General features: G+C 40.9%; 2 protein-coding genes across 2 annotated transcripts; both read right to left on the bottom strand.

The window, feature by feature from the left end:
• Positions 1-1,690: 1,690 nt before the first annotated feature.
• Positions 1,691-10,835, bottom strand: LOC116731633 (gastrula zinc finger protein XlCGF8.2DB-like; the record flags this gene model as incomplete). The annotated part of the gene is made up of 2 exons (XM_032581449.1): positions 10,801-10,835; positions 1,691-2,522 (listed from the first exon to the last, which is right to left on the bottom strand). Coding segments are annotated over exons 1-2 (867 nt in total), but the record flags the coding sequence as incomplete, so codon positions are not given.
• An 8,786-nt stretch (positions 10,836-19,621) lies between these two features.
• Positions 19,622-22,604, bottom strand: LOC116731631 (gastrula zinc finger protein XlCGF8.2DB-like). Its single transcript, XM_032581448.1, has 2 exons — positions 22,458-22,604; positions 19,622-20,610 (listed from the first exon to the last, which is right to left on the bottom strand). Exons 1-2 carry the CDS (start codon positions 22,602-22,604, stop codon positions 20,005-20,007), a joined length of 753 nt encoding a protein of 250 aa, XP_032437339.1. The 3' UTR covers positions 19,622-20,004.
• Positions 22,605-23,627: the final 1,023 nt, after the last annotated feature.

Genomic DNA, 23,627 nt, shown 5'->3' with positions numbered 1-23,627 from the left:
TCTGTCAGGTTTGGTCTCTGGCTCCCTCCTCTCTGTGATCACCTTTATATCAAGTTGGGTGAGAGGAGGGGGCCCCTATAAAACTTTTTTCTCACCTTTCTTTTCTCTCCCGCTTTCTTCTCCGTCTCATTACAATTTAATTATATAAACCCAAAGCAGTTTCTAAGAAAGTTTCATGTAATTATATCAGGGGGAAGCCATAATGGTCCACATATGCAAGTCTTTAGGGCTTAACCTTGGTACTCGACAATGCTGAGTGTCACACTGTCAGACAGGACAAGTTTAATACAAAACACAACAAAAAGACAAAATGCAAGTGTTTAGTCAATGGTAAATGTATGTATAGCGATTTATCTAGTGCAGAGGATGCCAAAGTGCTTTACATGTTGATGGTGGTAAGCTACATTGTAGCCCAGCTGCCCTAGGGCAGACTGACAGAAGCTGCTACGCAATGGGCGCCATCGGACTTCTGACTAAGGGCAGGCAAGGCAGGTTTGGTGCCTTGCTCAAGGACTCAACAACTGAGATGGATGTGGGAAGTTTGAACCGGCAACCCATCAGTTACAGGAACCACAGTGGCTACAACCAGTATAGCTGTAGTACCACCATCTACTGGGTTCAAGTATGAGGCATAACGTACACTAAAGAAAAACTCAAAACTTTAATGTTAAATGAAATGTTACACGTTTATTTCTTTCTAAAATACATATAAACATAAAAATAGTTTCAACATTAAAATACAGTAATCTAAATGCTGCAGCAGAACAGATTAAAATATTACAGCTAAAATAAGAGAAAAAAGCAAAATATTAAAAATAATTACATGTACTTTGTGCAATCAATGCATGAAAATTAGTTTGCAGTGAATTTTGCATTTCTTTAAAGTACAAATGATTTTTTTTTATTTGAATAGATTTTAATTAGGTAGAGTAAAACTGGTTAACATAATTTGAAAGAAATGAAATCAGATTCAATCTCATTTTACATTAAACACAAAATTAAAACAAATACTGTTTTGTAGATTTTTTTTAAAACACTCAACCATTATATACATTCTATTGTTGATTTAAAAAACTACAAAAATAAACCCCACTCACTCTCTATGGTACAGAATAATACAAATCAATCCCTCAAGTCCAATCATGTGAGAATGTTCTGGAAGGGAGTCCATGTCCGGTCAAACTCTGTTAATGCATGAAATAGTCAGTGGGCCCCCAAGCCTCTTCATCTATCAGCATCAGAACTGGCACTCCTCAGGGCTGTGTGCTGAGCCCTCTGCTCTTCACGTTGTACACACACAACATACAGTTTGACATAAACAGTATGTTAATACAATAACATACAGTTTATCATTATTGTTCATTGATACAGAATATACCAGAAAAATAAAACATCAATGAAGGAAAATGTGTCATGGTTGAACATCTCTAAGTATCCAAATGTGAAGATCAAAATGATCACATTAAACAAATACAACATAGGACATTTAGGGAACATACTTCTACAGCTTTTCAACTGTGTGACGCGTCATGTGCTGAGTTAAACACTGTTTATGACTAAAACTTTTTAAACAGGTCACACATGAAAACGGCTTTTCACCAGTGTGAATCCTCATGTGCTGAGTTAAATCCTGTTTTCGAATAAAACTTTTTCCACAGGTCACACATGAAAACGGCTTCTCACCAGTGTGAATCATCATGTGACGAGTTAATTCCTGTTTTTGACGAAAACTCTTTCCACAGGTCACGCATGAAAATGGCTTTTCACCAGTGTGAATCATCATGTGCTGAGTTAAAGCCGGTTGTTGACTAAAGCTTTTTCCACAGATCACACATGAAAATGGCTTTTCACCAGTGTGAATTCTCATGTGCTGAGTTAAAGCCGGTTTTTGACTAAAGCTTTTTCCACAGTGCACACATGAAAACGGATTTTCACCAGTGTGAATCATCATGTGCTTAGTTAAAATAGATTTTTGATTAAAACATTTTCCACAGTTCACACATGAAAACGGCTTTTCACCTGTGTGAATTCTCATGTGCTGAGTTAAATCCTGTTTTTGAATAAAACTTTTTCCACAGTTCACACATGAAAACGGCTTTTCACCAGTGTGAATCATCATATGCGTAGTTAAAATAGATTTTTGAATAAAACATTTTCCACAATTCACACATGAAAACGGCTTTTCACCTGTGTGAATTCTCATGTGCTGAGTTAAAACCTGTTTTCGACTAAAACTTTTTCCACAGTTCACACATGAAAAAGGCTTTTCACCAGTGTGAATCATCATGTGCTGAGTTAAATGCTGTTTTAGACAAAAACTTTTTCCACAGTTCACACATGAAAACGGCTTTTCACCAGTGTGAATCATCATATGCTGAGTTAAATTAGATTTTTGACTAAAACTCTTTCCACAGGTCACACATGTAAACGGCTTTACACCCGTATGAGTTCTCATGTGAGCATCAAAAACAGATTTGAAAGCAAAACGCCTCTTACAGATGACACATGAGAAAGGTTTTCTTCTTTCCTGATTTTGGTTCTCAGCTTCCTGGAAGATGTCTTGGTTCCTGTTTGGTTCTGATTCATTGTGGTCTGTTTGCTCATCAACAGGAACCAACATGCAGGTATCAGTCTCCTGTTTTAATTCAATCTGTTCTTCACCTTCACTGCAGTAAACTTCTTTCTCTTCCACTTTTATCTGATGATTTTCAGGCTCTTCCTGTTCTTGTTTCACCTGCAGAGGTTCTAACTCCTCCTGGTCCAGAGTGGATCTCCTCTCCTGGTTATAAACGTTACACTTCAGGGAATCTGGAGAAGAAAACAGAGAAAAAGAGTAATTGTTAACTTTACTGAAGTAAATAGGAGAAATTGTTTATCGTTTAAGACAGAAATGAACAAAAAACACCTAAAAATTCAAGAGCGTAGACAGAGATACAGATCAGTCGATATATCCAGCTGACATTTGGGGAATTCTCAAATTAACGGATATGAAAAAAATATTTTATTACAAAATTAATTGTAGTAGGGATTATTGTTAATATTTACCTGCAAATTGTATTATTTCAAGATACTATTTATTTTTATTACTTTGAATTATATTGAAATTTTACTTTAGTTCACTTTATATCTTTATGGTTTATTTATAAACATGAGTTTATTTGTAGGTTAATAATTGTTTAATTTTTGTTGCTTTGTGTTTATTATTTACTTTTGTAAGTTAGACATTAAGAACTGTGGGTCCATTTTCTGTAAGTATAGGGACTGGTATAGGACCAGCATGCACTGGGTTGGGCCTGTGGGTTTTGACCAGAGCAGGAGAGGAAACAATGAAAAGTAGTGATGGTGAGATGCAGCTTCATGAAGCCCTGAGGAACTCCATCCAATCATTCGACTCATGAGCCGATGCACCGCGGTGCTTCATTTGCTCTACTGTGGCATCAACTGGACAATATATGTAAAATAGGCAACGTGAAAACAAAATGAAGCTTTACAATGAATAAACAAGTAAAAGATGTTTGTGATTCTGATACATAAATTCTGATTAATCTGGTTGTATGAAACAATGGCTGGATCCAAAAGAAACTAGAAACAAATAGAAAAGAGGGTTGTGATTGGCTTGTTACTCGCTATGTCACCAGGGACAACGATTTATTACTAAAAAATAAAAACTTTAACTGCTCAGGTTTAGGTGAGTTCTCTGTCTTACCCGCTTCATTACTTGACACATCACTAATGTAAAGTTTGATCTTTGTTATTTGCTTGTCAAACTGGGGGAAAATAAACTATAAAAGCAATCTTCAAGTTTTTTGGACATTGAACTTCTTTTACCTTCGTACGAAGCATCACCTCAGTGCAGCAGTGGCTTGTTGACTGAACTTTTATAGGATGTTTGGTGTGACAAACAATCGCCACTACAATTTATTTATTACAAAATTGATACTGATGTTTGTTCTGATATGTCCTCTTAAAAGGCAAACAGTCGTATGAAATGGATTAGCTCAATCTAGACCGAATCTGGGTCACTCCAAGGTAAACGCCACAACATCGGACCGACATGTGCGCCAATTAAAGAGGCGATACAGCAAGACTATGGTGGATCAACAAGTTACAGAGACTGTGTTTTTATTATTTACCCCAGAAGAGGTAAATAATGAAAACACAGAGGAGAAGAGGAGCGAGTCGGAGAGGCTGAGGAGGAAACCCCAGGAGAAGAGCTCAGCAAGGCTGCACACCCTGAAGAGGAACAGGAACCATTTGTGTTGAATTATGTGTTTCATAATTTAATGTGGTAAAACATTCATGAGACGTTTAATTCAAGCTCTTCAAGTTGCATGTAAACAGGTGATGACATGAATCACATTTCAAGTAAAAATTTATATTTAAAATATTTCAAGTAATAAACATACATGTAATGAAAGATTATACTTTTCAAATAAACATTTTATATGATTAAAGCAAACAATTATATAATCACATTTTGCAGTAAATATTTAATGTAAATAATCAAACCAGATGAAAGAGCCCATCTTTAAACATTTAATGTGTAATTAAACATTTCAGGGTAAACAATAAAGGTGACAAGTAAATGTTATGAAATAGATCACACTTTAAGTAAATATTTGTTGTATTTAACATAATTCAGGTAAGAAGTGAACATGTAATGAAATAGATCCTGTCCTAAAATTTTATGTTATTGAAGATTACAGGTAACAAATGTGATGATCATCTGAGGTAATACATCTTACGAACATTTTTTTTAAATATAAACTTAGTTAAAAAATAAAAAAGGGGTCAAAATGTAATAAAGATGAGTATGCTTCATCTATACAGTCAGTAGAACAATTTCACACTGATTTTGAGTGAATAGGGCAGACGATTTAGAAGCTATTGAAGAAAACATTACTTAATATTAAAATTATTTAAAATATTGAATATGACTTGAAATTTTAATAGTGGATAGTGTGCCTCATGTAATAGCATGAATTATCCCTTTTTTGTACCAGTTGGTCAGAAGGCAAAGCATTTATTTACAGGAGTGTTTGGTTCAGAAATCTGACGGTCCCCGAACCTCTGAGCGCTTGAGGAGGGAGCGGTAGAGAACAGCTGGCCGGAATTAGCGTTCATAAATCGGATCAACCTTGAGCTTATTCCGCGGAGTGCGAAAATCCAATATCCAACTTGAAAACAACTTTGATGCGGTCGGTAACACAATGAAAACGCCGGAATAAAGTTTGTTTTGGTCTGTGGCCTCAAAAGATGGCGCCGAGCGACTGCGCCAGACATCAGTTCCAAAGCTCTATTGTCTCCCCCTGCATGTCTCACTCACAGCTGACAGTTGGGAGAGGATTATTTACCATAGCAACGGAACTCAGGAGGCTATTGGCTGCTGCTTAGGACTACAAATACGCATCACTGTAGTTCTAACTATGGCGGAAGACTCAGTTAAAACAGAGGAGGACTGAGCTGCCATTTAGAACGACTTGCTGCTATGGGCTGTATATAACTGATCTAACCCAAACACTGTTACACATGGGAGAACGTTGGCCCTTTGAAATGAAGCTTACTTAAAATTTCAAAAATAAAAGCATTGACAATTTTTACATCAAGTAATTGCTATTTTGGGCTTTATGTAACTGGTTTAAACAAACCACTGTTAGACATTGGATTACTGTGGCCATTTAATATGAAGCTTACAGGTTTTTTCAAAATAAAAGTCTCAATATCCCCCTCAAGCATTAGCCTTTTAGCTTATATAAGCTATTAGCTATTTTTCTGACTTATTAGCCATGTTTAGTATACTGAATGGATTAAGTCAATTATAGAAAACATCCTAGTGATGCCCCACATGCTACTGACAGCAATCATGGTAACATTAGCATTTTGGCAAATTTTAGCTGATACACTTACTTTATCATACTGAATGGTGCAAGTTCATGTTAGTGGGTCTCCTCATGCTATTGCTTTCGTTGCAGCTTTCTTTAGCATTGATGCTAATATTCAGCATCAGAAACCTGATGCTGAAACCGACGTGCACACTTTGGCAGGCCCCGGTTAAATTTCTTCAGGAATTTACTAGTTTATTTTTCTTCCGTCAACCGGAATGCGGCTCATACCGCTGCGTGCCCACCCACAAAAGTTGGTTCGGCTCGATGCCGGGAGGGGAGCTATTACTTGTAGTGGTATTCGGAGTTACGATGGCGACGAAATCATGCGCCAGGGTAACTGACGCTCTCCCAGATTCACTTCCATGTATTTCTGAAAAATTTCAGAGCTCCGCGCACACCATCTTTGCCTCATCACCGCTATTACTGTGAGAGAGCTACAGATATAAATCGCGGTACTACCGGAGACGACAAATAGCCCTCTCATATGCTTCAAACGGTTTTCAAATACATATCACGGATCCCGAACGGGAAGGAATTGTTTGGACTGCAGGACAGTTAGCAGAGGATTAATTACCATAGCAACGGAACACAGGAGGGGAGGGCGGCTGATTAGGACTACAAATACGCCATATCTGTAGTTCTAACTAACACTCAGTAAAAACAGAGGGCCTTGCTGCCACTTAGAACTCCTGTCTGTTTTGGCCAGTATATAATTGATTTAACCCAAACACTGTTACTCATAGGATTAGTGTAGCCCTTTAAAATAAAGCTTGCTGAAAATTTCAAAATAAAAGCCTGAATATTTCTCTCAGGTTAGTGCAGAGAGAGCTACAGATATGAATCGCGGTACTATCAGAGAGGAGAAATAGCCCTCTCATATGCTTCAAATGGTTTTTGGATCGGCCTTACGGTTCCCGAACGGGAAGGAGTTGTTTGTCCTTCTTTGTTCAGAAAAACTAACTGCTTCAAACAGATACAATTCTGTCTCTCCCTGTCTGTCTCAGCTGAGCCGCTCTTTAGAACTACAATGACTGAAGGTTAGGACTACAACATGGCGGACACTCAGTGCCTACAGAAGAGGTCTGAGCTGAATGTCAGAACTACAAACATGGCGGAACTGTCAGTTACTACAGAGGAGGACTGAGCTGGTCTATAGAACTACTTGTGTTTTGGGCTTTTTATAACTGATTTAACCAAATCACTGTTACACATGAGATTAGTTTGGCCCTTTGAAATGAAGCTTACTGAAAAATTCAAAATAAAAGCCTTGACGATTTTTACATCATGTAATTGCTCTTGTTGGCTTTATGTGACTGGTTTAAACAAACCACTGTTACACATTGGATTAGTGTGGCCATTTAATATGAAGCTTACTGTTTTCTTTTTTCAAAATAAAAAGCCTCAATATCCCAATCAGGTTAGTGCACCGCCGCGCAGCAAGGCGGTTCATTAGCATTAGCCTTTTACCTTAAATAAGCTATTAGCTATTTTTCTTACTTATTAGCCATGTTTAGTACACTGAATGGACTAAGTCAATTACAGACAACATTCTAATGATACCCCAAATGCTACTCACAGCATTTTGGCAAATTTTTGTTTATACACCAATTTTAACATACTGAATGGTGCAAGTACATGTTAGTCAAGATGCTTGTGACTTTCCACATGCTAATGACTACTATTTAGCTAAGCTTAGCATTGATGCTAATTTTTAACATACTGAATGGTGAACGTTCGTTCAGGTTTTTTAGCATCAGATCGTTGGGTCCAAACCTACGGGCACACTTTGGCAGGCCCCGGTTAAATTTTTTCTAATTACATTTTACAGCTACTAACACACTATTATTGTTTCATGCTGTTTGCTTTACTAACCTTGCGCTGCATTGTTCACATTTCTCCTGTTTTCAAAAGTAAGTTTGATTAGTTAAAGGAGGAAAAGCCATAAAAAGGTCATTTTATTTCTACATCAATAAGCCATTTTCACAGCGTAATTGTGATTCCTGCGTTCATTTACCGGTTAACAAAACATTTATACGGGAAAAGAACATTTACTAAAATGATCCTCATACAGAAAGGTGTAGACATTTAGACCTTAACCTGCATCCAAACGCTGGTGGTTCCTACCTATTCGGTGTAAGATTATCTGGGGCCTCCGGGAGAAATCCAGCAGTCTGCGATGATCATCCATCTCTTCCTCCGACTTGACGATGATTTCTTTAAACTCTGTGAATGTTTCTTCAGCAGCAGTTAACGGCTCGTTGATAAACTCGTTTAAGCTGGACTGAAGATATTTTTAGAGAAACACTCAAACATTCAACCAAACAGACCACGTGCCGTCCTCTTTGTTTTCTTCTTCTTCTTCTTTGGGATTTTATGACTGTCGTTCATTCATGTCATTGCATTACCGCCACCTTGTGGATCTTACGATCATCACATCTAAAGATTTCTTACACAGTGCCAGTTCTCTTTGAAAAACCTAAAGTCTTTTCATAGTAATAATAGAAAACAGCTGCAGCAGAAAAGAGAAAAATACAACTAAGACCCAAGAAACACTAAATTATTGAAGACAATAATAATCAACCATACTTTCTAAAATCAAGAACAATCAATGTATGAAAATTAGTTTATAATGAATATTAAAAGTAATTATTTTTCATGTTTTCATTATGCTTTAACATAGGTAGAGTTATACTGGTTAATATAATTTGAAACAAATAACAGAATCAGTTACAATGTCATTTTGTTTTAAAGAGAAGCTTAGAGATTATTTGTACATAGAAAAAAATAAGGATGTAAGCTTATGTGAAATTTTTATCAAGTTTGATGGATTAAAAAGCCCCACCTAAATAAATAATCGAGCGTTATTGCATCGGCCATCTGTTGTAATGACGTCATATAAAACCTTATCGTATCGAACATCTGTTTTAAATGTGTAATTTGACCCTTGTTGCGTATTACAGGACATAGATAGCACAGAATTTAACAGTACAAATTCATAACATAGATCAATTTGAAAGTTCATACATTTTAGTAGAGCGAGACAAAATTTAGCATAATGCATGTTTTTCTGACTTTACTGGAATCACATATTTAACAAGCAAAAAAAATACTGTCAACTATTTAAAACAAGTAAATAACTTGTTAAATACACCGACAACCTTGGGGCCACAGCTCCGATCGGCCGCCTCGACAACGGAGGCACGGAACACGGTCCACTCAGACTCAATGTACCGCATCTCCACCGGAACATGTTCAAAGTTTTGCCGGAGATGGGAGTTAAAGCTCCGACTCGCAGGGGATTCCACCAGACGTTCCCAGCAGACCCTCACAACACGTTTGGGCCTGCCAGGTCTGACCGGCATCCTCCCCCACCACCGGAGCCAACTCACCACCAGGTAGTGGTCAGTGGACAGCTCCGCACCTCTCTTCACCCGAGTGTCCAAGACATGCGGCCGCAGATCCGATGAAAGGATGACAAAGTCGATCATCGAACTGTGGCCTAGGGTGGCCTCTCAACCTCACACACTAGCTCCAGCTCCTTCCCCACCAGAGAGGTGACATTCCACGTCCCAAGAACCAGCTTCTGCAACCGAGGATTGGACCGCCAGGGCACCCTCCCTCGCCAGGGCACCCTCCCTCGGCAGGCGTCCATCACTGATGGATGCCTGCCGAGGGAGTGCAGTGTGTGATGGACTATCACACACTGCACCCGACCCCTTTTGCCCCTCTCACATGTGATGGGCCCATGGGAGGGGGGACCCATGTCTCCTCTTTGGGCTGAGCCCGGCCGGGCTCCATGGATAAAAGCGCAGTCACCAGGCACTCGCCATTGTACCCCCCCTACAGGCCTGGCTCCAGGTGCAAACAGCGATGGATTAGTATTCACCATTCAGCCACATCCACATGCTGCTGCCAGCCAGTGTTGAGAGAAGGATTTACCATCATGTTGTTCTACTTCATTAAACACAGGTTGAAATCTGCATGAACCGCCGAGTAAAGGGAAGAAAAAGAGTGGGAAAACACTGACTTCCTGTTGAAAGGGGTAGGGGTTGTGGTGATGTCACTAACTGGCCATGTGAATGTGATGAGCTCTGGTCTGTGATGATACAAATGAAGTTTGATGTACCTGGGAGCTTATGTGGGGATGTTATTCCACCTTGATATTAGATGACGTCAGATTATGAAGACATAGGATTGTCAGGGATCCAACCAGGATCATTCATGCCAAGTTTGGTGCCAATTGACCTTTTTAAGTGAAAGTCATAACGTTTTGTTTGCATTGGCGAGTACGCCAAATTCGCCAATCTACCACGCCAGCTGAACATATACAAAAAGTGAATTTTTTTGATAACTTTTAAGGCCCCACTCATTACCTGTATCCTGGCCAAGAATGAAGCCAATAGGTTGTGTTAAAAAAGAGGATAATTTAATGTTAACTTTGGACAAAACGTTTGGCTCTTTCCTCCTTAATTTCCCGAGTCCTCAGCGAGTGGCAGCGGCGTGCACTAAAGTGAAACAACAACAAAGCGCGTTGACGTCACAGATCACAGAGTTTAATCTCATACAAAGCAATCAACAACAAAGCTGCAGAGGAACAGAGATATGCATTTTTTCTCATAAAAATAAAGACAGAAAAGACAGACAAACACAAAACAAAGACGAACAAAAAGCAAAGACGCGTCTTTTGAGAGAGCCGATGCAAAAAGGCAAAATGGTGGCCGCTCTCTGTATTTTTTCTCCTGACACGTAATCTTATACTAAGGGGGTGTTTTTTCTATTTAATTTATGCACTCAAGGCGTTCCTCCTGTTGACCAACTGGAAACTCCCTTAAGCACTCAGAGAAACTTGGAACTCCCCCTGATCTACGCAAAGATCAAAGGGCCATCTGTCTTCTAGTGAGACAAAGAAGCAAACCGCTGGCCCTGACCCCCCGTGGCTCCCACGGTCATTCTGAGTACAGAACAACCTGAGATACAATCTCACAGATACCTGTGAAATCTAAAGTCTCTCTGCCCTGCCGGGAATGCTAATTTTATGGCCTCCTATGGCCCGGCCTCACAGTGGGGAGGCTCCTGCCTGTCTGAATGCCTGCTCATCTGCTCAATCCCAAATGCTCAACAGAAAACTGTTCCAAATAAGAGTGCTGAATATACCTTTTACACATGTCGTGAGATTAACTGTATTAAGCACTAAAAATAATCATTTTTCCTTAACAGTTGAAATCCATAGGAGGAGTTTGTTAAAGTTTGACTTGAATAAAAGTGAAAAATGGCCAAAATTTGCCCCTTGACCCAAAATGGCTGCCTCCCCGTGTAATTTAGGAGGTACCTCTAAGAGACGTTGCAATTATGCTATGCACAGGCTTCCTCTGTGCTACTATGCACAGAGGAAGCCTCTCCAGAGAATCATAAAATCTGCCCAGAGGACTATCGACTACTCTCTGCCTTCTCTCGAGGAACTCCACAGGTCCGTTGCCTCAGGAAAGCCAAGAACATTTTAAGACTCCTCACACCCAGGTTACAATTTGTTCCAACTGGCTGCAGATAGAGGAGCAATAAAACAAAGACAAACAGACTGAAGATCAGTTTATACTCAGTAGCCATAAGAGCATTAAATGCCACCTAGTACAATTTATCACCCAATTTTGTTATAATCCATGTCATTTTATTGAATGGTTTATATAACAACAATACAGTTTGTCATTATTGTTGCTACAGAATATGCCAGAAAAAAAACAAAGCATCTCTCAAGGAAATTGCTTCACATCTCTACGTATCCTAATGTCAAGATGCTTTATAGACATGAAATCTCTCCAGTCTTTAATTCTAGTTTTTAACCAAATCAATTTAATAGTGAAGCTCAACATAGGATACACATGTAAAACACTGCTACGGCTTGTCGCCTCTGTGAGTCCTCATGTGAATAGATAAATTCTGTTTTTGAAGAAAACTTTTTCCACAGCACACACAAGAAAACAGCTTTTCACCAGTGTGAGTCCTCATGTGCCGAATTAAATTCTGTTTTTGAAGAAAACCTTTTCCACAGTTTCCACATGAAAAAGGCTTTTCACCAGTATGAATCATCATGTGCCGAGTTAAATGCTGTTTTTGAAGAAAACTTTTTCCACAGCTCACACAAGAAAACAGCTTTTCACCAGTGTGAGTCATGATGTGCCGAATTAAATTCTGTTTTCGAATAAAACTTTTTCTACAGGTCACACATGAAAATGGCCTTTTAACAGTATGAATCATCATATGCTCAGTTAAATGCTGTTTTTGAAGAAAACTTTTTCCACAGCTCACACAAGAAAACAGCTTTTCACCAGTGTGAGTCATGATGTGCCGAATTAAATTCTGTTTTCGAATAAAACTTTTTCTACAGGTCACACATGAAAACGGCTTTTCACCAGTATGAATCATCATGTGCTTAGTTAAATTTTGTTTTTCAATAAAACTTTTTCCACAGGTCACGCATGAAAACGGCTTTTCACCAGTATGAATCATCATGTGCTTAGTTAAATTTTGTTTTTCAATAAAACTTTTTCCACAGGTCACACATGAAAACGGCTTTTCACCGGTGTGAGTCATGATGTGCCGAATTAAATTCTATTTTCGAATAAAACTTTTTCTACAGTTCACACATGAAAATGGTTTTCCACCAGTGTGAGTCATGATGTGCCGAGTTAAACTCTGTTTTTGAATAAAACTTTTCCCACAGGTCATACATGAAAACGGCTTTTCACCAGTGTGAATCATCACATGACGAGTTAAATCATGTTTTCGAATAAAACGTTTCCCACAGGTCACACATGTAAACGGCTCCTCACCCGTATGAGTTCTCATATGAGCATCAAAAACAGAATTGAAAGTCAAACGCTTTTCACAGATGACACTTGAGAAAGGTTTTCTTCTTTCCTGATTTTGGTTCTCAGCTTCAGCAGCTTCCTGGAAGATGTCTTGGTTCCTGTTTGGTTCTGATTCAGTGTGGTCTGTTTGTTCATCAACAGGAACCATCATACAGGTATCAGTCTCCTGTTTTAATTCAATCTGTTCTTCACCCTGACTGCAGTAAACTTCTTTCTCTTCCAATTTTATCTGCTGGTGTTTTAGATCCTCCTGCTCTTCTTTTATCTGATGATCTTCTGGCTCTTCCTGTTCTTGTTTCACCTGCAGAGGTTCCAACTCCTCCTGGTCCAGAGTGGATCTCCTCTCCAGATAATAAATGTTACACTGCAGGCAATCTGGACAAGAAAACAGAGGAAACAAGCAATCGTTATTTTATTGAAGTAAATGGGAGAAATTGTTCATTGTTTACAACAGAAATGAAAAAAATGAAAAAACCCACACCGAAAAATTTAAGAGCGTAGACAGAGAGACAGATCAGGCGACAAATACAGCAGACAATTGGAGAATTCTCAAATGAATGGATATTAAATATTTTTTATTTATTATAAAATTAATAATAGTTGCCAATGTTGCTAATATTTACTAGTAAATTTGATTATTTCAAGATATTACTTAATTTGGAACTATCATTACTTTTATTTGTATTAAAATTAGATTTTAGTTCACTTTATATTTTGGGGGTTTATTTACAGAGTTTATTTGTAGGTTAATAATTGTTTAGTTTTTGTTGCTTTGTGTTTGTTATTTACTTTTGTAAGTCAGACATTAAGAACTGTGGGTCCATTTTCTGTAAGTATAGGGACTGGTATAGGACCAGCATGCACTGGGTTGGGCCTGTGGGTTTTGACCAGAGCAGGAGAGGAAACAATGAAGAGTAGTGATGGTGAGATGAAGCTTCATGAAGCCCTGAGGAACTCCATCTAAAAATTAGTATCAATGCTAAAGAAAGCTGCAATCATATGAGGAGAATGACCAGAATGTTTACTAACATGTACTTGCACCATTCAGTATGATAAAGTAAATGTATCAGCTGAAATTAGCCAAAATGCTAATGTTAGCATGAATGCTGTCAGTAGCATGTGGGGCATCACTAGCATGTTGTCTGTACTTTACTTACTCCATTCGGTATACTAAACTTGGCTAATAAGTAAGAAAATTAGCTAATAGCTTATTTAAGCTAAAAGACTAATGCAGCAAAGATATTAGCAAAGATAATGCAGGCTAACATTATTTCACTGCCGATGGTAGTGCACTAATCTTAGAAGAATATTAAGGCTTTTATTTTGAAATCTTCAGTAAGCTTCATATTAAATGGCCATACTAATTCAATGTGTATTCAATGTGAATGCTGTCAGTAGCATGTGGGGCATCACTATTCAGAGATGCAATGAGTTTATAGCAGTTGTTTCACCATGTCTGTAGTTCTGACATTCTGCCATCACTGTGGTTCTAAAGAGCAGCTCAGAGAGGCAGACAAAATTCTGTCTATTTTGAGTCTAAGCAGCAGTTATTTTGAGGTGTAGAACAATAGGTGCCTGCCGTGCAATGCATATAGATTGCATCCCTATGCATTGCTATGGGCAGGCCCCGAATATCCATCCATCCATCCATCCATCCATCCATCCATCTTCTTCCGCTTATCCGGAGTCGGGTTGCGGGGGTAGCAGCTTCAGAAGGGAGGCCCAGACTTCCCTCTCCCCGGCCACTTCTTCCAGCTCTTCCGGGGGAATCCCAAGGCGTTCCCAGGCCAGCCGAGAGACATAGTCCCTCCAGCGTGTCCTGGGTCTTCCCCGGGGCCTCCTCCCGGTGGGACGTGCCCGGAACACCTCACCAGGGAGGCGTCCAGGAGGCATCCTGACCAGATGCCCGAGCCACCTCAACTGGCTCCTCTCGATGTGAAGGAGCAGCGGCTCTACTCTGAGTCCCTCCCGGATGACTGAGCTTCTCACCCTATCTCTAAGGGAGAGCCCAGCCACCCTACGGAGAAAACCCATTTCGGCCGCTTGTATCCGCGATCTCGTTCTTTCGGTCATGACCCAAAGCTCATGACCATAGATGAGGGTGGGAACGTAGATCGACCGGTAAATCGAGAGCTTCGCTTTTTGGCTCAGCTCTCTCTTCACCACGACGGACCGATACAGCGCCCGCTTAACGGCAGACGCTGCGCCAATCCGCCTGTCGACCTCCCGCTCCCTTCTTCCCACATTCGTGAACAAGATCCCGAGATACTTGAACTCCTCCACTTGGGGCAGGACACCCCCCCTGACCCGGAGAAGGCACTCTACCCTTTTCCGGCTCAAGACCATGGCCTCGGATTTGGAGGCACTGATCCCCATCCCGGCCGCTTCACACTCGGCTGCGAACCGCTCCAGCAAGAGCTGCAGATCACGACCTGATGAAGCCAGAAGGACCACATCGTCTGCAAAAAGCAGAGATGAGATCCTAAGGCCACCAAATCGGATCCCCTCAACACCTTGGCTGCGCCTAGAAATTCTGTCCATGAAAGTGATGAACAGGATCGGTGACAAAGGGCAGCCCTGGCGGAGTCCAACTCTCGCCGGAAACGAGCCCGACTTACTGCCGGCAATGCGGACCAGACTCTGACACCGGTCATACAGGGACCTGACAGCCCGTATCAAAGGGCCCGGTACCCCATACTCCCGGAGAACCCCACACAGGGCTCCCCGAGGGACACGGTCGAACGCCTTCTCCAAGTCCACAAAACACATGTAGACTGGTTGGGCGAACTCCCATGCACCCTCCAGGACCCTGCCGAGGATGTAGAGCTGGTCCAGTTTCCACGACCAAGACAAAAACCACACTGCTCTTCCTGAATCCGAGGTTCGACTATCCTGTGGACCCTCCTCTCCAGGACCCCCGAATAGACCTTGCCAGGGAGGCTTAAGAGTGTGACCCCTCTATAATTGGAGCACACCCTCCGGTCCCCCTTTTTGAACAGGGGGACCACCACCCCGGTCTGCCAGTTCAGGGGAACTGCCCCCGATGTCAATGCGATATTGCAGAGTCGCGTCAACCAACACAACCCTACAACATCCAGAGCCTTAAGGAACTCCGGGCGGATCTCATCCACCCCCGGGGCCCTGCCACCGAGGAGCTTTTTAACCACCTCGGCGACCTCGTCCCCAGAGATTGGAGAGCCCAACCCAGAGTCCCCAGGCTCAGCTTCCTCAGTGGAAGGCATGTTGGTGGGATTGAGGAGGTCTTCGAAGTACTCTGCCCACTGGCCCACAACGTCCCGAGTAGAGGTCAGCAGCACACCATCCCCACTATAAACAGTGTTGGTGCTGCACCGCTTCCCCCCCCCTGAGACGCCGTTTGGTGGACCAGAATCGCCTCGAAGCCGTACGGAAGTCTTTCTCCATGGCCTCTCCAAACTCCTCCCACGCCCGAGTTTTTGCCTCAGCAACCACCCGAGCCGCATGCCGCTTCGCCCGCCGGTACCCATCAGCTGCTTCCGGAGTCCCACAGGCCAAAAAGGCCCAATAGGACTCCTTCTAAGAGAGTGGTGCGGACAGCAGAGAGGATCATCGGGGGCCCCCTTCCCTCCATTCAGGACATTTCAAACACTGACTTCTTTTAAATCTCAACTAAAAACCCACCTGTTAAGAATTGTATTTGAAATGTAATCACTTACAAATTTATTGATGGAACTTGACTTAATGATTGATTCTATATTGCATTGTGTTTCTGTGTTTGCAATGATGTAAAGCACTTTGAAATGCCTTGCTGCTGAAATGTGCTATACAAATAAAATTTGATTGATTGATTGATTGATTCATCCCAGCGCTGCGTGTCCCGAGGCCGAAATATCATCAGTGACCCCTCACACCCCCACCATGGACTGTTCTCCCTGCCGCCCTCTGGAAAGAGGTTCCGCAGCATCCGGTGCAGGTCCACCAGGTTCCGAAACAGCTTTTTCCCACTTTCCATCAGACTGCTGAACTCTTAACTGGACTGCACTTAAAATCTGTTCTCCACTTTATACCTTGCACATGTACAGAGCTAAATAACTTCCTTTTTACTGTCAGTCCTGCACTTTATATTTTATATTTATATTCATATTTTATACTGTATTTTATTTTATTCTGGAGTAACCTCACAACATTGGAAGCTCAATACACTGTCCTGAGCCGTATGCAACGAAATTTCGTTCTGTATACACCCTGTGCATGCAAAATGACAATAAAGTCAGTCTAAGTCTAAGTTCTTGAGCCTGGCGGCATCCCTCACCGAAGGTGTCCACCAACGGGTTCGAGGGTTGCTGCCGCAACAGGCACCAACAACCTTGCGGCCACAGCTCTGATCGGCCGCCTCGACAATGGAGGCACGGAACACGGTCCACTCCATGTCCCCCACTTCCCCCGGGACGTGTTCGAAGTTTAGCAGGAGATGGGAGTTAAAGCTCCGCCTCACAGGCCCCGAATAGTCAACGTGAAAACAACACGAAGCTTTACAAGGAATAAACAAGTTTAAAATGTTTGTGATTCTGATACATAAATTCTGATTAATCTGGTTGTATGAAACAATGGCTGGATCCAAAAGAAAACTAGAAACAAATAGAAAAGAGGGTTGTGATTGGCTTGTTACTCGCTATGTCACCAGGGACAACGATTTATTACTAAAAAATAAAAACTTTAACTGCTCAGGTTTAGGTGAGTTCTCTGTCTTACCCGCTTCATTCATGTTTGGTTTGACAAACAATCGCCACTACAATTTATTTATTACAAATTATTACATTTTACAGCTACTAACACACTATTATTGTTTCATGCTGTTTGCTTTACTAACCTTGCGCTGCATTGTTCACATTTCTCCTGTTTTCAAAAGTAAGTTTGATTAGTTAAAGGAGGAAAAGCCATAAAAAGGTCATTTTATTTCTACATCAATAAGCCATTTTCACAGCGTAATTGTGATTCCTGCGTTCATTTACCGGTTAACAAAACATTTATACGGGAAAAGAACATTTACTAAAATGATCCTCATACAGAAAGGTGCAGACATTTAGACCTTAACCTGCATCCAAACGCTGGTGGTTCCTACCTATTCGGTGTAAGATTATCTGGGGCCTCCGGGAGAAATCCAGCAGTCTGCGATGATCATCCATCTCTTCCTCCGACTTGACGATGATTTCTTTAAACTCTGTGAATGTTTCTTCAGCAGCAGTTAACGGCTCGTTGATAAACTCGTTTAGAGAAACAGTCGAACATTCAACCAAACAGACCATGCGCCATTTTCTTTGTCTTCTTCTTCTTCTTTGGGATTTTATGACTGTCGTTCATTCATGTCATTGCATTACCGCCACCTGGTGGATCTTACGATCATCACATCTAAAGATTTCTCATACAGTGCCAGTTCTCTTTGAAAGACGTAAAATCTTTTCTTCCACTTTATGTAAATAAAACAAATACAATATTAGTATTCCAGTTTTCCACAAATCCAAAGTTAATATTGTCTTCTGATTCGTATCTCCTACATCCCGCAACATGTTTCACAGTTTCTTCACTCCACCAGATCAGAACCTTTCCTATAGTTTCCGTATATCCACAATGATCGCTGCTGCTTTGTTCGGAGTTACCGCTGGTTCCGCCCATCCTGTGGCTTATTGAGAGCCGATCAGCACCGGCTTGTTCACTGAATTGTGCGGTGCTGGTGGTCGAGTGTAAATGACTTTTAAAGGTTTTATCTATTTGAATTTTCTACCGGTATTTTAATAATAGTTTGTATTTATTTCGTTTTTTTTTAGCTCTGAGGATTGAAGGTGGTGCGTTTGGCCCAGATCGTGGCGCCCCCTGTTGCTGTGGCTGTCCCGTGATCAATATGATAGAAGCTGTGTGGAAAATTACTAATATGAAAGGTTCAATTTATTTTGAAATGATCAGTTTTTAACTGTTTTATTATTTCTTATTATGATTTAGCATTATACATTGAAAGTTACATTATGAATGTGTATTACACAGGGCCTCAGCCTGCATGAAGTTGTTTGTGCCTCTGAGCTGCTGTGCTGCAAGGGGAGCTGAAATCAGTTAGACAGGAGGCGCTTAACCCCACTCTGCAGCTGCCGCAGCCTGAGGTTGTGTTTGTTCCAGCGACTTTAACTCTGTGCACATCAGTAACCTGAAAATAGATAAAGACGAATAGTTTTGATGGCGGGCAGAGAGTGGGTTGTAGTTGAAACCTAAGCACGGGTGTTTCACAACATTACCTGTTTGACACATGTTGTGTGTTCTTTTCTTTGAAGGTGGTTATCCCTTAAGCTTCTCAGAATTACCATCCCCACCTCTCTTGAGTGAGAGGCTCTGTATAAAGAGACGCGGTCTCACTCTGTCTAGTCAGAACTGTTTTTTCTTTGATCTGTACTGGTTCTCCATCTGCAGATGCTAATAAAGCTGTTTTGTTCCTCTTAGTTCGCGCCTTGGTCTCCTAATTTTCACCACTTAACAGCTGCTACACAATCGGCGCCATTGGACTTCTGACTAAGGGCAGGCAAGTCAGGTTTGGTGCCTTGCTCAAGGACTCGACAACTGAGATGGATGTGGAGAGTTTGAACCGGAAACCCATCAGTTACAGGAGCCACAGCGGCTACACCCAGTATAGCTGTAGTACCACCATCTACTGGGTTCAAATATAAGGCATAACATACACTAAAGGAAAACTCAAAACTTTTAATCATAAATGAAATGTTACACGTTTATTTCTTTGTAAAATACATATATAAAAACACATGAAAATCGTTTCAACACAAAAATACAGTAATCTAAATGCTGCAGCAGAAAAGAGCAAAATATTACAGCTAAAACAAGAGAAAAAAAGCAAATAATTGAAAATAAGCCTCTTCATCTTTCAGCATCAGTACTGGCACTCCTCAGGGCTGTGTGCTGAGTCCTCTGCTCTTCATGTTGTACACACACAACATAAAGTTTCACATAAACAGCATGTTAATACAATAACATACAGTTTATCATTATTGTTTTTTGATACAGAATATGCCAGAAAAATAAAACATCAATGAAGGAAAATGTGTCATGGTTGCACATCTACAAGTATCCAAAGGTGAAGATCCAAATTATCACACTTAACAAATAAAACAATTTTGAGCTTTAAATACATGAAACCCCTCCAGTCTTTCATTCAAGTTTTTAACCAAATAAATTCTATAGTGAACCTCAACATAGGACATATATGAGAAATACTTCTACGGCTTTTCAACTGTGTGACGCCTCAAATGTTGAGATAAACTGAATTTGCGACTAAAACTTTTCCCACAGGTCAAACATGAAAACGGCTTTTCACCAGTGTGAATCATCATGTGCTCAGTTAATAGCTGTTTTTGACAAAATCTTTTCCCACAGTTCACACATGAAAACGGCTTTTCACCAGTGTGAATCATCATATGCGTAGTTAAAATAAATTTTTGAATAAAACATTTTCCACAATTCACACATGAAAACGGCTTTTCACCAGTGTGAATTCTCATGTGCTGAGTTAAAGTCGGTTTATGCCTAAAACGTTTTCCACAGTTCACACATGAAAAAGGCTTTTCACCAGTGTGAATTCTCATGTGCTGAGTTAAATCCCGTTTTCCACTAAAACTTTTTCGACAGGTCACACATGAAAACGGCTTCTCACCAGTGTGAATCATCATGTGTTGAGTTAAATGCTGTTTTTGAATAAAACTTTTCCCACAGGACACGCATGAAAACGGCTTTTCACCTGTGTGAATCATCATGTGCCGAGCTAAATTAGATTTTTGACGAAAACTTTTTCCACAGTTCACACATGTAAACGGCTTTTCACCCGTATGAGTTCTCATATGAGCATCAAAAACAGATTTGAAAGACAAACGCTTTTCACAGATGACACATGAGAAAGGTTTTCTTCTTTCCTGATTTTGGTTCTCAGCTTCAGCAGCTTCCTGGAAGATGTCTTGGTTCCTGTTTGGTTCTGATTCAGTGTGGTCTGTTTGTTCATCAACAGGAACCATCATGCAGGTATCAGTCTCCTGTTTCAATTCAATCTGTTCTTCACCCTGACTGCAGTAAACTTCTTTCTCTTCCACTTTTATCTGCTGGTGTTTCAGATCCTCCTGCTGTTCTTTTATCTGATGATCTTCAGGCTCTTCCTGTTCTTGTTTCACCTGCAGAGGTTCCAACTCCTCCTGGTCCAGAGTGGATCTCCTCTCCTGGTAATAAATGTTACACTGCAGGCAATCTGGACAAGAAAACAGATTAAAAAAGCAATTGTTATTTTATTGAAGTAAATGGGAGAAATTGTTCATTGTTCACAACAGAAATGAAAAAAATGAAAAAACCCACACCGAAAAATTTAAGAGCGTAGACAGAGAGACAGATCAGGCGACAAATCCAGCTGACAATTGGAGAATTCTCAAATGAATGGATATTAAATATTTTTTATTTATTATAAAATTAATAATAGTTGCCAATGTTGTTAATATTTACTACTAAATTTTATTATTTCAAGATATTACTTAATTTGGAACTATCATTACTTTTATTTGTATTAAAATTTGATTTTAGTTCACTTTATATTTTTGGGGTTTATTTACAGAGTTTATTTGTAGGTTAATAATTGTTTAGTTTTTGTTGCTTTGTGTTTGTTATTTACTTTTGTAAGTCAGACATTAAGAACTGTGGGTCCATTTTCTGTAAGTATAGGGACTGGTATAGGACCAGCATGCACTGGGTTGGGCCTGTGGGTTTTGACCCAAGCAGGAGAGGAAACAATGAAAAGTAGTGATGGTGAGATGCAGCTTCATGAAGCCCTGAGGAAATCCATCCATCTAAAAATTAGCATCAATGCTAAAGAAAGCTGCAATCATATGAGGAGAATGACCAGAATGTTTACTAACATGTACTTGCAACATTCAGTATGATAAAGTAAGTGAATCAGCTGAAATTAGCCAAAATGCTAATGTTAGCATTAATGCTGTCAGTAGCATGTGGGGCATCACTAGCATGTTGTCTGTACTTTACTTACTCCATTCGGTATACTAAACATGGCTAATAAGTAAGAAAATTAGCTAATAGCTTATTTAAGCTAAAAGACTAATGCAGCAAAGATATTAGCAAAGATAATGCAGGCTAACATTATTTCACTGCCGATGGTAGTGCACTAACCTTAGAAGAATATTAAGGCTTTTATTTTGAAATCTTCAGTAAGCTTCATATTAAATGGCCATACTAATTCAATGTGTATTCAATGTGAATGCTGTCAGTAGCATGTGGGGCATCACTATTCAGAGATGCAATGAGTTTATAGCAGTTGTTTCACCATGTCTGTAGTTCTGACATTCTGCCATCACTGTGGTTCTAAAGAGCAGCTCAGAGAGGCAGACAAAATTCTGTCTATTTTGAGTCTAAGCAGCAGTTATTTTGAGGTGTAGAACAATAGGTGCCTGCCATGCAATGCATAGAGATTGCATCCCTATGCATTGCTATGGGCAGGCCCCAAATAGGCAACGTGAAAACAACATGAAGCTTTACAATGAATAAACAAGTAAAAGATGTTTGTGATTCTGATACATAAATTCTGATTAATCTGGTTGTATGAAACAATGGCTGGATCCAAAAGAAAACTAGAAACAAATAGAAAAGAGGGTTGTGATTGGCTTGTTACTCGCTATGTCACCAGGGTGTTGGGAATCGGGGTTTTGGGGGGTTTCCTTTTTGCTGCTGTTTCATCCCTTATCCACCAGATGGCGTCTACAGGCGGAGGTTTCTCTGGAGGGATGGGCCTTGGTTCAGCGCACCGGTGTTTAATCACCTCTTCAGTCATGGAGCTTAAGAGGAGCGGACTACCAGTACTTCGTCGCTTGAGTGTTAGCCTATATGGTACTCTAAGCCCCTAGCGAGCTACCTCCGAGCCTTTCCAGAAAGATCCTCTAAATATCCCTCTCGTTGTTTTTCCTCCTACAGCTATTCCTTCGTGACGCCAAGCGGCCTCCTTGAAGAATCCTTCCTGGTTTGACTCACCTCGAGACACCACCTACCCACGGGTTGCCCGAGCCCCGTTTCCGTTCCTTCGGCCGGATCTCAAAGCCTCTTCCGGATTATTCGGCGGATTGTGGATCCGCTCCTCGTCTGTCCTCCACCACAGAAAACACTGGCCCGCTCTCTGCCGCAGCCTCCTCCGATCCTCCTGGATGCCACTCGAACATACTGAAAGCCAAGACCCGGTATCCACCGGAGTGCCTCCAGGACTGTCATCATCATTTTCCCAAGTAAGATCGGCTACTACTCTCACAGCTCCCATTTCCGATTACCCCTGAACTTACCATTCCCTCTGCTACTTCTCAGTGTGCCGGCCTCCCCCAGAAGCCCTCCCCTGACAGTTCGTCGTTCTACCCACCGAACCTGTGTTTACATTAATAAACTATATTTTGCTGATCTCTGTTCTCCAGTGGTGTTCTGCATGTGGTTAAGAAAATTAGACCTCACCATGACAGAACACTCAAGCCAACCGTCAAACCCTGCAGATGCCATTAGGAGAACATTGTCAGAACAACAGGCCCTACTTCAATCTCATGAATCCGCCCTACGTGAGCTGTGCACCCGTCAGGCCGAAACCAACCAGCACTTATTAGATCTAACAAACTTCTTGCAGAACTCCGTTCCACAAACTCCACCCTCTACTCCTGCACCAGCTCCCGATCCGGTTCAGTCGGTCCGCCCCACGTTTTCCGAGGTCCGACCACCTACACCAGAAAGATTTTCTGGTGATTTAGACAAGTGTAGGGGTTTCATCTTACAGTGCTCGATAATGTTTAATCATGCTCCCCAAAGTTTTGAACAGGATAGC

This window comes from Xiphophorus hellerii, chromosome 13, assembly GCF_003331165.1.
Source record: "Xiphophorus hellerii strain 12219 chromosome 13, Xiphophorus_hellerii-4.1, whole genome shotgun sequence".
NCBI classification, from domain to species: Eukaryota; Metazoa; Chordata; class Actinopteri; order Cyprinodontiformes; family Poeciliidae; genus Xiphophorus; species Xiphophorus hellerii.
This window is presented reverse-complemented; position numbering and strand designations above follow the sequence as displayed.